This window comes from Antrostomus carolinensis, unplaced genomic scaffold, assembly GCF_000700745.2.
Source record: "Antrostomus carolinensis isolate BGI_N321 unplaced genomic scaffold, ASM70074v2 scaffold55015, whole genome shotgun sequence".
In the NCBI taxonomy this organism is placed as follows: Eukaryota; Metazoa; Chordata; class Aves; order Caprimulgiformes; family Caprimulgidae; genus Antrostomus; species Antrostomus carolinensis.
In genome coordinates, this window is record NW_010318149.1 from 5,646 (window position 1) to 22,060 (window position 16,415).

General features: G+C 46.5%; 1 protein-coding gene across 1 annotated transcript in view; it reads left to right on the plus strand.

Annotated features, from left to right (window-relative positions):
- The window catches only part of LOC104525584 (tetratricopeptide repeat protein 28), a gene marked incomplete at its 5' end in the record, with an annotated part of 21,536 nt that extends 5,387 nt beyond the window's left edge, over window positions 1-16,149 (plus strand). The window contains 10 exons of the mRNA XM_010168780.1: window positions 3,478-3,626; window positions 5,504-5,683; window positions 6,457-7,177; window positions 7,830-7,954; window positions 9,014-9,245; window positions 9,684-9,760; window positions 11,868-11,891; window positions 12,715-12,844; window positions 13,917-14,024; window positions 14,525-16,149. Of these exons, the coding sequence (XP_010167082.1) occupies window positions 3,478-3,626; window positions 5,504-5,683; window positions 6,457-7,177; window positions 7,830-7,954; window positions 9,014-9,245; window positions 9,684-9,760; window positions 11,868-11,891; window positions 12,715-12,844; window positions 13,917-14,024; window positions 14,525-16,149 (3,371 nt within the window). The remainder of the gene's footprint in view (window positions 1-3,477; window positions 3,627-5,503; window positions 5,684-6,456; window positions 7,178-7,829; window positions 7,955-9,013; window positions 9,246-9,683; window positions 9,761-11,867; window positions 11,892-12,714; window positions 12,845-13,916; window positions 14,025-14,524) is intronic.
- Window positions 16,150-16,415: the final 266 nt, after the last annotated feature.

Sequence of the window (16,415 nt, forward strand, 5' to 3'; positions counted from 1 at the left end):
CTGCACTGCTGGCATCAGCAAGCAGAATGAGATGTCTTGGTGATGGGCTTCTCTCTAAATTGCAAGTTTAGGGTGTAGTCAATGCCATTGCTCATAGTTATCTCTATGTCCCTGAGCTGTGTTATGGTTGCAGTAACCATCCATTCTTCGCAGCATGGATGTACAGGGAACATTAAGAATCTCTTTTAGGAGTAAGGTCCGTATGTTAGTACTGTGCAGCACTCTCCCCTTCTGAGCAGAGGGGCCCGTAGGCATTTCCCTTCTATCCTTTTGTGTTCATGTGGTGCAGTGAGAATTTCTCCCTCCCTCAGGAGAGCTCTGCAGCTTGCTACTGATGGGACTGACACTGCTGTATTGCCTGCCAGCCTGCCCAGCCTTTGTGTGCGGACAGGGGCATCCTGAGGGCTCTGGTGGCAGAGCTACTGCTGCCACATCTGTTTTGCACTTAGCTTGCTGAGCCCTGAGTTCAGAGCAGATGCTGTGGTCCTGCCCAAGCCTTCAAATACCTCCCATACTCAATGTCTGCTCCAGTCTCATAGAAGATAGAACTGGAAGCTACAGAACCTAGAATGGCACTGTAGGAAACATTAGCTGCCCTCTTGGTATATTGTGTGGTTCTTTATAATTAAGCTGTGTAGAGAGTGGTGTGGCTCATGGCATGCAGCACACTGAGCTTGGGACAACAAGGAGACATCCTAGCAAGAGTCCTGAAGCTTCAGGAAGGAAGGAGCTGAAAATCTGTGTGGAAGAGAGCAGATTCAGAAATAAAATGGGAACAGGCAGCATTTCTGTGCACTGACCTAGAGCTCTAACAAGAAACTGTGAGCTCTTAAGCTTTGGTAAAGCAACAGAATTAAATGGTTAGCAAGAGCACAAGCTGTGATCTCACAGCTCTGGACTCCAGCTCACCTCCTCTGTGCAATGGCTTTTCTGCCAGCTAGTAGTGGAGTGAGTTCATGTAGCTGTAGGTCAGTGTTGAGTGGATTGTTGCTGCTCTAGTGCTTCAGAGGATGGTGAAATTGTGGCTCACAAGCAGTGATTGAAGGTATGGCATCTGTTTGCTTTGGCTTCTGCACTGCAGGGGACAAAGAGGAGTAGGGCCTGCTTGGAGCTGAGAATAAGTTTGTCTTCCCCACTGCCAAGGCAGGCCCGGCATTCAAAAAACTCATGTGGGGCCTGAATGCAGATTCACATCTTGTGCTTGAATGCTGGCAATCCTCAAGGGAGTTTGCATGGCTTGGGGCCAGTGCAAGTTCCCTCACGCACAGGAATTGCACATGCTGTTAAGGTCCCATGTTAGAAAATAAGGCCCTGGAGATGCTGGGACTGTTTGGCTCTGTGTCTGGCTACAAATGGGTGACTGAAAGGAAGCCCTTGGTTTGGGATGCTCTGGCTGCTGTCATCAAGTAACCTGGCTTTTAAGCAGAAAATAGTATGATTTTTTTGGCAGTTCTGCTTAGAAAAGCAAAAATGTGGGGGTTTGTCAGTTAACTTAAGGAACTTCTCAGAAGAAAGGAGCTTTGGAGGAGAAAGAAGCACGGAAGGGATGCTGCAGTGATCTCAGTACTGGGCAGTAGCTGTCTAAGCTGTGGATGCCACTGATACAGCCCCCAAGACAGTCCCAGTTGCTCATGTCTTATGCAGCTTCTGTTTTCTCTGCTCCTTAGAGCTCTTAGGGCCTGACAGCTTGTCCTGGAGAACCGAGCAGCTGACTCCCTCTGGAGCAGAAGAGCAGGGCAGTAGCAGGGATGCTGGCTGGCCCAGGAGGAAGCAAGGTCTTTGGAAGGCAGATAGGAAGGCGGTGGCTGGAGGGCCTCTTGTCTGTCTGGTTCTCTACCATACAGGCTGCAGTGCTGCAGCTGCCCAAGTACAGACCACACAGGCAGAGTGTGCTGGGTGGTCTGGGGGTTTTGTGCAACCACTGATGGGTTCTGGAGGTAATTGTGGATCCTTGAAAGCGTCTGCAGCAAGCTCATATCTGAATGTTTTCTGGAGCTTCCCACAGCTTGGTATTTTGAGTGTGTCAAGGCCCTGAATGTGGATTTGGGGCTGCATCTCTGGGAAGGGCCCTTTTGAGGAGGGCTTGCAGAATGACAGGCCTCGTGGATATCCATTGTCCTGAGGATCTCAGACCACTGCAGCAGTAAGTCTGACTCTCAGCCCTCCAGAACGACTGTGCTTGGTCATGAGTAGTATTTAACTTGTCCAGAGTCCTAGCGAGTGCCAAGGCAAGAGCAGCTCTGGGCTGATTGTGGTATGAACCCCTCCTTCCTGCCTGGGCTGAGGCTGTTGGTTGGCCGAATCAGCCTGAGCTCAAGGCTTGTGTGACAGGGTCTTTCTCCCCCTTCCCCTGAGGCTGCTGTGGGATCCTTGCTTTGTTCTTGCATTTCCAAGACAAAGGTCGGAAGCAGAGTTAATGCTGATATATGCAGGCAGTCCTGAGTCACAGTTTGTGCTGTTTCCTCTGCTTGCTTCGGGTCAGGCTGCCTTATACAAAGGGTTATAAATCAGCAGCACTGTGGTGTCTGTGCAGAGGCTTCCAAATGAGAGATTTTACTGTTCCAGAAATCAGAGGACCCCTCCACATTGCAAGAGCAAAGTAGAAATGATCAGTGCAGCATCCAAGAAGCCAGCACTGGTGCTCTGTAGAAGGGGGTGTTTGGCCAAAAGATTCAGAAATCTCCCTCTTGCCGCACTGAAATCACCTGGACTCAGATGCCTGACAGGTCACCTGGAGAGCCCTTTGTTTGCACTGGTTTGGAAGGAGAGGGAGTGGGCTGGCCAGGGCCCAGGTCTGCTCTGCCTGCTACAAGAGATCTCTGTCCGTCCTCCCCCTATGGATTTTCTCACTCTGTGTACACAAGCACACAGGCAAGAGATGTGAAAGATTTATGGTACTCCCTTGGTTTTGTTCTAATAAAAAGCAGTCCGAGTGGTGAAGGAATAAATCTAGAGCTGCTTGGCTGTGAAACCAAGATGAAGGAGGCTCTGCTGATTAGAGTAATCAAGCCCCTATTCCCTGCAATAAATTAGTGTGTTAAAAGCGCTTCCTGCAGCGTGAGGCTGGCGAGTGCCGCCTGCTGGCAAATAGCTGCTTCTTGGGAAGGTCAGGGCGGCTGTGCTTGGACTGAAGCTCTACAAGCTCCCTGGCTCCAAGATAAGCAGAGGTAGCCCTGCCCTTCTACTGGTATATCAGACAGGATTTGCTAGAGGGATGTGCTTTGAGCACAGGATTCAGGGCACTAGAAATGCATGAGATTGGGAAAGCACAGTTTTTATTTCCTGATCTGATTTTAGAATGTCTTTGTTCATTGTGGTCTGATGCTGAATAGGAGAATAAAGCCCTGCTGTGAAGCATTTTACAGAACAGAGTCCTCTCGATGGACAGGGACTGACTCATCGTCAGTGTTACAAAGTCAGGGCAACCTGTAGCGGACCTCAGATTCCTGCAACTAACCTCTCACTTGCCTTTTGTCTGCAGGAGCTGTCAGAGCATGACCAGTCTGTTCAGCAGTACCGTGTCTCCTGTTAAGGATGGAACATCATCTCTTCCAAGGAGGCAGACTTCCTTCACCAAACCCCCACTCCGTGCGCTCTACGACTTATTGATAGGACCAATGGAAGGAGTAAGCCTTTGGTGCTGACAAATGTAGAGATTCACTGACCAACATCGCCTCTCAATGTGTGAAAGCAAGAATAGGCAGCTTGGGGATTGTATCTGAAGCATGGTGGTTTTCACTTGGTCTTCCCAGATGGTGTGGCTGGGTGTGCTGGGAGGTGGAAAAAAGGGATGCATGTTGCTGTTGATACCACTTCTAGTCAGCTGCCGAAGTAGAACACTTCTGATGAACATATGCAAGAAGTGTATCCTTAATTCACTAACGTTAGTTGTCAAATAATTAACGAGGTGGAGAGGAAGAATTGTGTGTTTCTTTTTTGTTGCCCTGTCTGATTATCTTCTGTCCACACTTCAGGATTTTCTGACATTACTTCTGCGCTCGTCTTGTTTCAGAAGTCTGTGTTTCCATTGGACCTTTCGTATTAGTAGTTCCCTGTTGGCAGCAAAAAGAACGATGATTCTTCTCTCCCCTGTTAAATAGGGACTCAGCTGACATAAGTGTGCTCTATAGGAGCCATGTTAAAGGGAGTAATGTTTGATAAATAACAGAAAAGAGGTAGAACATGGATGTTATTTCTTCCAAGAAGAATGTATTTAGCTATCACCTCAGAGGTTTTGGTGGTTATTCTTAAGCCATGTGTTTGAAAAATATACTTCCTTTACTTCTGTTCTCTTGAAGCCCCAGAATTTGCATCAGGAAGAGGTAATGTTTGAAGGCTTTTGGAAGCTAGTTCAGAAATCCAGTTGGAATGAGTCAGGCAGTTTTGTCTTCATTTGCTGAGCAGCCTGAGTAGCTGTTTTTCTCCTGTCAAAACAGATGTTTGCTACATCTGATGACAATTAAAATGGCTTAAAATGAAAATTCTCAAAAGAATTCAGAATATGGAGACAAGGATCTAGTCCTGCATATTAGGTCTTTGTCTCCGTCCTGCATTGAGCACTGCAAAGTTAGCTTGCCTTTGGGAACATCAAGCAGTCTAGGCAGAAATAGAACAGCTTATTTCCAAAACTGTGTCAAGTTGAGGACTTTGTGTCATCCAAGCTTGTGCTAAAAGTTTTGTTTTCAAATGAATGGTTTAGTTGCTAGGCCAAGCTACGGCTGCTACTCTAACTTAAAGGTGTAGAAATCTGCTGTTTTGCATGAGAGTCCTTTAGACCTTTTTTTTTCTGTGCTGCTTTTAAGCTGGAGCAAATCTCAGTGCTTTGACATTACTCTTTCCTGGTGTGATAACTAATTATTTTTATGATACACTAGATAATTAAGAGTGAAATTGCCACGGTTACGTGGACCAGGAGCAGTCGCCACTTTTTGGGCCCAGCTGCATGTTCCCTATTTCTTAATCTCTCTGCCTTACTTCTCCATCCATAAGATACTTCTGTTCAAACCCGTTTGTGACTCTGAGTTGATTACAATGTCAAGTGTCTTGATGTGCAGGTTGTACACACAATCTGTCTGTAGATCGTTTGCTTTTATATAGGAAATTCCTATTTTGAAACTCAGTATCAGAAAGAGTATTCTCTTTCAAAGGATAAGGTGATGGTAATATTGACAAGACGTAGGTGGTTGGGGTTAACAAAGATTTTTAGGCTGGAGCAGGAGTTGCTGTACCGTGGTGAGGCTGGAGTGATGTCAGTGCGCTCAGGCTCGTTCATCCCCAGGGGGTTGTTTGTGCACAGGTGAGCAGCAGTCCAGCCGTACAGATCTGTCCAATGCCGATGTGCGTTCACCTGTCGACGCGTCTTTGTTCACACAGAGCACGATTCTGATGTGAGTCTTCTCAGACCTGATGTGGGGTCAGACTAGAGCCTGATGCTTGGGAAGCGCAGGATGGGGCACTGATGGAGTGAAAGGGCCAAGCTGATTCTCTCTCTTTTTCTTTTCAGGGTTTGATGCATTCCAGTGGTCCTGTTGGCCGCCACCGCCAGCTGGTACTGGTTCTAGAGGGAGAACTGTACCTCATTCCTTTTGCTCTCCTGAAGGGCAGCTCCTCCAATGAGTACCTCTATGAGCGCTTCAGCCTCATTGCAGTGCCATCGATCCAGTCATTGAATCCCAGCTCCAAGGTCTGGTATTACCTTATAAAACCTCTCTCTCCACAGGACCTCTCCTGTGGGGTGCAAGTTCCTCTACATGCTACAATACCAGCAGCTCTGTCCTGCTATGCCAAACGAAAGAACAGAAATTGCAAATGTATGACCTTCCCAAGGTGCTCCTGGTTCTAACGAGCACACTGAGCACCACAGCTGTGAAGTAGATTCTGACGTAGTTCCTTACTGAGCAGTGTTCTGCTGCATGTCTTGGCTTGCACCGAGTTAAACAGTCATTGTAACAGCAAAAGGGTCTGGATCTTGTCAGCGTTACTGATGTGGGGATTAGGCTTTTCTATTCAGTATCAGGCCCTGGTAATCAGTTGCGTGCAGCACCATGCCACTGACAGTGGTGATACTGACCCTTGAAATACAGGTGTGAGAAAGCAGTTAGTGAGTGATTACAAGTAGTCTTCTCATAAGGTGAGAAGGTGGGATCTTGTTCATGCTTTCAGCACTGCTACAGTCCTCAAAGGGACCTGAGGTAAGTCTGTTGCTTTCTATTCTTATTTGTCTGTTCACTGAAGACATGGGGATAGAACCTGACTGGACGCATTTGGAATTATTCCTTGGAATAGTTAAATGGAAGAAACTAAAGAAATAGAAAGTTGGTTTGGGGTTTTTTTTTTGTTTTTTTTTTTGTAATTGTGACAACCAGACTTATGTTTAGAGCCAGAGAGACAGGATATTTTATTACCAGCACCATAACAAACAGCTCTTTGAACCCCATTTTCTCTTTCTCTCTGTAGTCCCACTCGAGGAAGAATACTCCTGCTTACTCCAGTTCTACCTCAATGGCAGCTGTCATAGGAAATCCCAAGCTCCCTTCAGCAGTTATGGACAGGTGGCTATGGGGGCCTATGCCATCTGCAGAAGAGGAAGCATATATGGTATCGGAGTTACTTGGCTGCCAGCCCTTAGTTGGCAGTGCAGCAACAAAAGAGAGGGTCATGAGTGCCCTCACTCAGGCAGAATGTGTTCATTTTGCAACTCATGTCTCCTGGAAACTGGCTGCTTTGGTCTTGACACCCAATACTGACAGCAATCCAGCCAGCAGCAAAAGTTCTTTTGGGAACCCTTACACAATCCCAGAATCCCTTCGGATGCAGGATGATGCCAGTGATGTGGAGAGCATCTCAGACTGCCCTCCTCTTCAGGAGTTTCTGCTTACAGCAGCTGATGTCCTGGATCTGCGGCTTCCTGTCAAATTAGTGGTTCTTGGCTCTTACCAAGAATCCAGCAGCAAAGTCACTGCTGATGGAGTAATTGGCTTGACAAGAGCATTCCTGGCTGCTGGGGCTCAGTGTGTCCTGGTGTCACTCTGGCCTGTTCCTGTGGCTGCTTCCAAAATGTTTGTGCATGCCTTCTATTCCTCCCTCTTAAATGGGATGAAAGCCAGTGCAGCCCTTGGAGAAGCGATGAAAACTGTACAGAGCAGCAAGCAGTTCTCCCATCCGTCCAACTGGGCAGGTAGGAAGAATGTATTTTTTGGCAAACAAGACAGGGTTTCTAGGAAGTGCTCTTATGCCAAATTGTTTGAGTTAAGCAAGGAGTGGTGCTAGCAGTTTCATTACACGCAATCACCAACTTTCACCTTTAACTCTTGATGGTGTCTCACATAGAGCACTGGAGTGAGGACAGGCAGCTGCAGACCTTGCTGCAGGGGATAAGAAGGGGCAGGCAGAGCTCCTTGTGCTGACATTTGGAGAATCTTGCGTTTAGATGGTGCATAAGTCAAGACAGGTTTCTGACCAAGACAGGGAAAGCTGTTTTCTGTTTCTGTGAGCACTGTTTAGCATCTATTGATCTCTGCTACTGTAAAGGAGACAGGGAGCATGCTAGGACAAGTTGAGCTGCAATACAGTGTTCTTCTGCTTGCTTCAACAGGAAAACACTGTTGATTTGATAGAGGAGGACAGTAAGAAGCATCTAGAACCTTTCTGGAAGTTAAGTCTATGGGACCGAGCAGGGAGTGGGCAGCTGCTCTGGGGCAAGAATATAATTCTGCAGGGTGCAGTAAACCATTGTTCCATCAGTCTGAGAGGCAGAGGATATCTGCTTCTGTTTTTAACGATTTCTGTAAAGAAAGGAGATTGAGCCTGTCTTATTCTGCATCCTGCAGGCTTCATGCTTATTGGGAGTGATATGAAGCTGAACAGCCCTTCTTCACTAGTAGGACAGGCCCTGACTGAGATTCTGCAGCACCCTGAAAGGGCACGAGATGCTCTGCGTGTCCTGCTACATCTGGTAAGAGAAAGGAAACCCTACCACACCCAGCAGGCATTGGGAGGGGCATTGTAGCCCATGTAGTTGTGAGGTAATGGTACCTGTGGGTATATACCTGACAATGATGAAAAATGGCTACACACCCTGATATTGCCACTCACAGTGGGAATATATGCTTTCAACCCTTCTCCCTTACCATAAGTTTTCTCTTGTGAGAACTCTGGGTTGGTATGAAATGACTGGGACACCTGATGGAGTGTCCAGAGCAAAAAGAGGCAAAGTAAGCCAAGTCTTGCCTTATATTGTGACAAAATCCCCCCTTAGCTGTTGAATTGGGTCTCTGCTTTAAACGTGAGATAATCATTGAGGTTAATTGTTTCTACAAGAAAATAGCTGCAAACGTTGCAGTCATGGAGATGCAGAGCACAGTGACTGCTGTCTCTTTGTGTGCTTGAAAGATAAGAGGCACTTTTGTCCCCATATGTGCCAGCAGCCTCTTGTAGGGGAGCAGCAGGACTGAAGCCAAACTGCCAGATGGCTAGAATAATCTCTCGTGACTTTTAATACTTTTCTTTCCAATGTGTCTTCTGTGGTCCCGTGGGAATGTGGAATATCCCTGGGATGATGGAAACTTGTGAATATTGTTAGTCATCCCAGTTGCTGGGTTTTGTGGACACACATCTCTCTTTACTGTTTACTATATAGCTGCAGCCTCTTGCCTTTTAACAAGCAGTGTATGTGAGAGAGTGGAACCTGAACATGAGTCATCTTTTGGGGGAGAAAGGCAGCTGCTAGGCTTGTAGGAAACTCTCACAATCAAACTGGTACTTAGTGTCCTGTGGCATTATTTTCCCCAGCATCCCAGAGGATACTGACATCATAGTGATTTTACAGCTGTGAGTGCTGAGGTGCTGGAGCCCCTGTTTTCAAAGGCACTGACATCCTCCCGTGTAAGATGGGCCAGGTTCAACACTGGGTTTTCTCTCTCTCAGCCTACTGTCCCTGCCTCTTCACTGTGTAAACAGAGGCAGTTAGTAAAAATCTCTTACAAGATAAGCTGGTGCTGTATTTTCCCCGAAGGTGGAGAAATCATTACAGCGAATCCAGAATGGGCAGCACAACTCCATGTATACCTCCCAACAAAGTGTGGAGAATAAAGTTGGTGGCATTCCAGGCTGGCAGGCACTACTCACTGCGGTAGGATTTCGGTTGGACCCTCCAGCCAGTGGTCTCCCAGCAGCAGTGTTCTTCCCGACCTCTGACCCTGGCGACCGGCTACAGCAGTGCAGCACCACCATGCAGTCCCTTCTAGGTAAGGAGCAGGCCAGCTATGGGCTCTGTCCTCATTTGTCCAAGCAGGCACCAACCTTTCCCTGCCTTTGATGCAAACCTGTAAAATGGTGATGATTTGCATCAATGAAATAAAAGTATTTAACAGGGTAGAGATTCTAGAAGTAAATGTTTATGAAAATTTTGTCAAAGATAGGAATCATTTACTACTGGGTCCACTATCTGAGAAGCACGATGTGACTATTCCTTTCTCCCACCTCTCAGTCAGAAAATGTATAATCAGATGCAAAGCGGAAGAACCTTTTCCTTTCTGGAAGTTGCTGCTGTTTCCAGAACTGTTCAGTGATGTGGGGGAGAGGTTTTAGGAATTAGCTGAGTCTGTGTTCTGTTCAGGATGTTGCATTTCTAGCAGTCAAGAAACAGGTACTGAACAATCCCTGTTTCTGATGATGTTTTTCAGGTTTGCCTAACCCTGCACTTCAGGCACTTTGTAAACTTATCACAGCTTCAGAAACAGGAGAACAGCTGATCAACAGGGTGAGTTGGGAGGTTTTCCTCCAGTACCGCTTTGCAGGTGCTTCCCAGGTCAGTAAATTCAGAAATGCACAGACTGGTTTATGTCCTGGTTTATCAACCCAGAGCTTGGTAGGAGACTTCAGGGTTGAAATTCTTGTCTGTTCGTATGAATGAAAGTGCTTGTCCAGAAGAGAAAAAGGCAGGTGTGTTACTGGGCTGCATGGCCTTGGGTCTCCCGATTCAATGACAGAAGTGAAAATACGATACCTACTGCAGTGAGGGGGAAGCAAAATGTGGGAAATGAATGGCAGAACCACTAATTGCTATTTGGCCATCCTGTCTAGGGCCCATGTTGGCTGGTCTTTGTCCACTGCAATTACCAAAGTCCCAAGGTATAATTAACTTTAGACAATGCAAGGCCTGTCAGAAAACTTACGGAGCCTGGTGTGTCTGCTCATAGCTCTGCTGAAAGGATTCACAGGCTTTAAGAGAAAGGCAGTGCCACCTGTGGCTATGGGACTCCTCCCTGCTCCCCCCAACCTCCTTCACATTCCTCCCTCTCCCCAGTCTTTTTAGCATGCCTAGCCTAACCTAACCTTTCTGTGCACCACCAGCCTGGCTGGCTTTCCATTACGTGTTTCTTACTGTCCTGGTTGCTCCTCTAAGGAGGTTTGTCTTGATCATTTGTCTGCTCTAGTAAGTGAACACACTACACATAGTGAATGGGCCTATAGCTCACTTTCTTTTCCCTTTTCCCCATGCAAAAGTGTTCTAGAGAAGTACCGTGGTGGGCAGCTGGGGTTATCTCTGTGTAGCTTCAGAGGGCTCCCCTTCATTCTATCATGTTGAGTCTCTCTGCACAAAATGCAGAATAACAGCCCCAGCTTTGCTGTTAGCCACTGAGAAGCTTGCTTTGTCTATCCATTAGGCTGAGTCTGCTTCAAGGGAAGGGTTTATTGTTATGATCTGCAGTAACACGTGAGATATTTCTAATGGCTTGTCCTTTTGGGCATTTTACTTTCTTGCCTTGGCTCTTTTGGCAGTCCCTGATACTTCTTTGAGTAGCAGGGTTATTTTTCCCTCGTTGCCACCAGAGGGAGGCCCAGAGTAGAAGGGATGTGCTGAGTAGAAGACATTTGGATGGATCGGAATGTGTTACAGTGTCCATGAGATTACTTCATGATTGTCTTCTTGCCTCAGATAATTAAATCACCCAAGGAAAAACATTCAGATGGCTGTACACAACTAACAAAAAATGCACGTACCACTTCCTCAGCTGCCCCGTGCCATAAATACTGGCAGGACTGTTGCATTGTTTTTGCAAATGTTCTTCTGTAGCCTAAATGCCAGGCAGCATTTCCGTTTGCACAAGAGTCTATCCAGTTACAAGTTAGGGTTTTTCAACTTAGCTCTCCCTTCCTCTGTGGTTACTTGCTTATTTTCCCTCCTTCCTCTCAGCAGTTCAGTTGGTGAGCAGCTAAAGCTCTGCCTGTCCCAAAGGAGAGAAGACTTTGTTCAAAACTGGAGCGTAATGACTGACAGTTCAGGCAGCGGGTGTTGCTAACTGTCTTTCCCGCATGGATGACGGGCACCATAAGGGAGCAGGTGCTCTTGGCATTAGGGAAGCAGCAGGGCAAGGAGCCTGATCTTTTGCTCAGGATAGAAAATGCTTATTTTTAGTGCAAAACAGAAGGCAGGAACCACAAAGGAGAGAACTTCAGTACTACGACATGTGCAAGGGAAAGTTAGGGATTGCTGACTGCATTAAGTGCCAATAGTGTATCCCAGAGAAAACAAGAGAAGGGCTTGTTTTATGTTCAGCTTTCTGCCAGAGTGTGGGTTGGCCTGAGTATCTGCCTGCTAAGTGTCTGAGTTGATTGTAATGAGCTGGGCGCTCCCAGATTCCAGCTGCCTGTTCCCACGCTGTTGGACTCCTGATTCACAGCTCAAGCCATTTCCATTGCTCCCTTCTTTCTCTGGATAGAGCATCTTGCAGTCAGGATGTTGGTTTGCATGTGGATGTGTCACTGCAGGGTTCCCTATCTCTCACAGGCATTTTGTAGCACAGAATAACCTGTGTTCTTTCTTTTCTCCTCTCTTTTCCTTTCTTGTTATCTGCTGCCCGAAGGCTGTTAAAAATATGGTGGGAATGGTGAGTATTACATGCACTGGGGAATGACACTGCTATGCAGGATAAAATACCTTGGACACTGCAGGCCCGTTTCCCTGCGCTGCAGAGTAGTGTCTTCAAGCTGCTTTCAGGCCTGGAATTTGCTCCATAGTGCTACTGTGGAAAAAGACTCTGTAAGCTTTTATGGGTTGCAAGAGATGGGTGGTCTTGAGGTTGGCTGATTAATGGCTTTCCATCCTTCCTGCCCTAGCTGTGTTTTTTGAATTACATGGCATCCTGGCACCTTAATTTGTGTCAGATCTTCATAAACACATTTTTTTTCTCTACTTTGCTACTCCTGTCCCTTGGGCACAGTTGAGAAACTTCTTTCCTGGAGGCCATGAAGGTATTGGGAAAGTCTTCCATGGTTTCATATGACTTGTTCTGCCCAGTTAAATGCTGAGAATGAGTTTCTTGGAATTTGCATAAGGAGTATGTCTCGGTCATTGAATGGGCTTTAGTACATTTCTGTGAGCAGCCCCAAAGTATCTCTTGCCTTTTCTTTCACTTCACGGAGCTTTGTGCTGTGCTGCTTTCTTGCTTAGTTTCCACTGGCCACACCCCCCAACCCTCACCCCTCTTCTGTCCCTACCTTTGCTGCTGTTCAGGTTTGTTCATTGTTGCTGTCCCTGGACTGTCCCTCTGTCCACACCTTTTCATCTCACTGTTCTGCTCAGGAGCAGCAGCTGAATATATGAGTGTACAGGGAAAGGGTTGTTTGCTGTAGATTTCCTTAGCTGTGACTGTTGGAAAAGCAGTGATGTGATTTGTAAGGAATGGCTAATGTTTGTATTGTTATCTTCAGCTGCATCAAGTCCTGGTTCAACTTCAGGCAGGCGAGAAGGAGCAAGATTTCTCCTCTGCACCAATCCAGGTTTCCATCAGTGTCCAGCTCTGGAGGCTACCTGGCTGTCATGAGTTCCTGGCAGCTCTAGGTAGGAAAACACTTCTTTCCATTATCTTCCTAAAACTACTGCTAGTGTCCCATACAGTGGCTTGAAGTAGTGACGTGACTCACAGCTCGTCTGTGTGGTCTGTGCATGTCTGCTCAGTACGTCTCTGCCAGTTCACGTGCACAGAGCTCTCTTGCTCGCTCGTTGGCTGGTGGTAAGGTGCAATTTTCTGTGATGCACCAAAACATTGCCTGAGTCAGCAGATCATGGATTTCGGGGCTGACAGCAGCTTGGTGCTGTCAAGTTGGTTTAATTTCAGTTTCTATTTCCAGATCCTGTTCACTTCTTATTCATAATATATACTTTTGCGTTTGCTTCTGGCCTTCTACCTGAAGTGAACCGGTCATTCCTTTGGCAGGAAAACCTGTGCACTGGGCAAGGGTAGGACATACCAGGGTGATAGTATGTACCAGGTTCTACATCCTGCAGAAAAGGCAGATGAGAACTAAATATCAAACTAGATTTTCTTCCAGCTTGGACCTTGCTTATCGTTAGTAAAAGGGCATTGCAGGGAAGAGGCAATGCTGCAAAAAGAAACATCCAAGAAGACTGCTTGAGGAGCTCATAAAAGCCAGGAATAATTTCTCACACACAGTCGTGCCTCCTGCAGCCCAGCCGTCATTTGCTAGATTCAAGGTCTGTGCTCTGCTTCAGACCCATTTCTGTGAGAAATCTTTGGATTAGTGATGAATGGTAGGGGCACGTGGGACACTGTCCCTGAGATGTGTTTAACGTTCCATTCTCTGACAATTCCAAATAATTCGCAACTAAAAAAGTACTGGCTGCGCATTTTGTCTGTCAGTTTGGACAGGAGTGATTTGTTCATGTGCATGTGTTCACGCTCCGTGAAGCTCCCAAGGCCTACGGGAGAGGGTACACTACACAGTAATAAAAACAAACCAACAAACTGTGCATTGTAGGTGAAGAGTCATCATTCCAGGACACTGCAGGATCTCATATCTTTTTGTTCTATTTGTGTTCTAAATAAGATCACTTGTTTAAGACATTGGACCGTTCTGTGAAGTATGATTTTCTGCTCCGTATTCCGTTACAGGTTTTGACCTTTGTGAAGTTGGCCAAGAGGAGGTGATTCTGAAAACTGGGAAACAAGCTAATAGGAGGACCATGCACTTTGCTCTACAATCCTTGCTGGCACTTTTTGGTAAAGCTACTTACAGTAGTTTTTGCTCCTATATCATCTGATGATTTGATGGCTTCTGTTGGAATTTCACACTCTTGCCTTTTGCAGAGATCATACATACATCATCACACACGTGTCATGCAGACCATACATCATACAACAGCTGCAACAAATGTTTTTTTGGGAAACAAACACTAAGTCTTGGCTGCAGCCAAAGCTGGGAATAGAGTCTAGCAAGTGGAGGATGTCTGACAGATTGTTTCTGAGATATAAAATGATAATGAATTGACAAGTTTTATCTAGGATACCTGGACTGAGGTTCCTGCCTGTGCATTACCTGGGCTGTGCATGTTTTTTTTCCTCACCTAAGTAGTAGCTGGGCTTTTTGAAGTAGCATAGAGACTGAGTGCATGTTTTGTAGCGTTTCCTCTTAATTCTGATAAGAATGTTACCTGGTTTTGTTTGATTTTACTGTGTATCTAGGGGCATGCTTGTATATATTATTATTTTTCTTTTTTTAGATTCTACAGAGCTGCCTAAGCGCCTTAGCCTGGACAGTTCCTCATCGCTAGAGTCACTGGCTTCTGCTCAGTCTATTTCCAACCCTGTACCCCAGTATCAAAACCCTCCCTTCTCTCCTACTTGTCCAGACAGCATTGCATCAGATGCCATTTCTGTGTATAGCCTGAGCTCCATTGCTTCTTCCATGAGTTTTGTTTCCAAGCCAGAGAGCATGCCAGATGGTGTGGGACATAGAGGACGCCAGGACTATGAGAGGCCCAAGAACATCTATCCGCATAGGTCTGCTGTACAGAGCCAGTTGTCACCTCAAACCAACACTGTAACCAGCAAAGATGAGGAAGAGTATGAAGGGTTTTCTATAATCAGCAACGAGCCTTTGGCCAGTTACCAAGAAAACGTAAAACCAAGATATTCCCCTGATCACAAACAGCCCAAAACTGGTCAGACTGGAGGCGTTAAACAGTCTGTCAACTCCAAAGGGAGCATAAGTACCCCAAATTCTCCTGTTAAAATTACTCTTATTCCCAGTCCAAATTCACCTTTCCAAAAAGTTGGGAAACTTGCAAGTTCTGATACTGGGGAATCTGACCAGTCTAGCACTGAGACTGACAGCACTGTCAAATCCCAGGAGGACAGTAATCCAAAGCTTGATCCACAAGAGTTGGCCCAAAAAATTCTGGAAGAAACTCAGAGTCACCTCATTGCTGTTGAACGTCTTCAGAGAAGCAGCAGCCAAATAAGCAAGAGCAACAATTTGGATGATGGGGCTTCGACCCCAGCAGGTGCCTCTGCATTCAGATCTTCAGAGACCAGTGCATTCAGTCGGCCAGTCAGTTCTGGTCAGAAGAATCAGTCTTCACCTCTTGCAATTAAACCAAAGCCTCCAACAAGGAGTTCATCCCTTCAGAAAGTGAGTTCTGGCTATAATAGCCCTACGACATCGGAGATGTCAAACAAAGAAGGCCCAGGCCAATACAGTGGGCAGCCATCTCCAAGCTGTGATTCACATGGGTCCTTAACTGAGCAGCCTCACTTTAAACTCAAGTACCCCAGCTCTCCCTACAGTGCTCATATTTCTAAGTCACCCAGAAATATCTCTCCAAGCTCAGGGCATCAGTCTCCTGGTGGCAGCACTCCATCTCCTGCGCTTTCTTACTCCTCAGCTGGTTCTGCGCGCTCAAGTCCAGCTGATGCCCCAGACATAGACAAATTAAAAATGGCTGCCATTGATGAAAAAGTGCAAGCGATTCACAACTTAAAGATGTTCTGGCAAAGCACTCCCCATCACTCCACTGGCCCAATAAAGATTCTCCGAGGAGCTCCTGGAACAATGACGTGTAAGAAAGATGTTCTCAGCTTGCTCAGTTTATCTCCGCGCCACAGCAAAGAAGAAAGTGCAGATAAGCTGGAACTAAAGGACCTGTCTATTGAGCAACACCTTGCTTCTCCACAAAAGAACCCTCCAAATGGACACAGGCAGCCTGAAACTACAAATGCAGTGACATCAACTCATTCTCCACCTTCTCGTAGCCCTCCAGGAACTGCACGCCCCTTGAGGCTGCCATCTGGGAATGGTTATAAATTCCTGTCACCGGGAAGGTTTTTTCCTTCCTCCAAATGTTGAAAAGTCTTGAGTACCAGCTGGTGACTTACAATCTTGTAAAAGTATTTGCTCCTGCCCACTTGCCTTTATCAATACAGATCCAATATCTAAGAAGCCATGGTCATACCCACAGTTGGCATTGCATGGGAGTGTGACACAGTGGCCCTGTCTGTCACTGCGTAGGAACACGGGCCTCACACAGATGGGTTTTAGTTTCCCTTGTCAGGACCTTGGCCAGACTCACTTGAGAACAGATTCTGTGTCGTGTTATTTGCAGCAACAGGTCC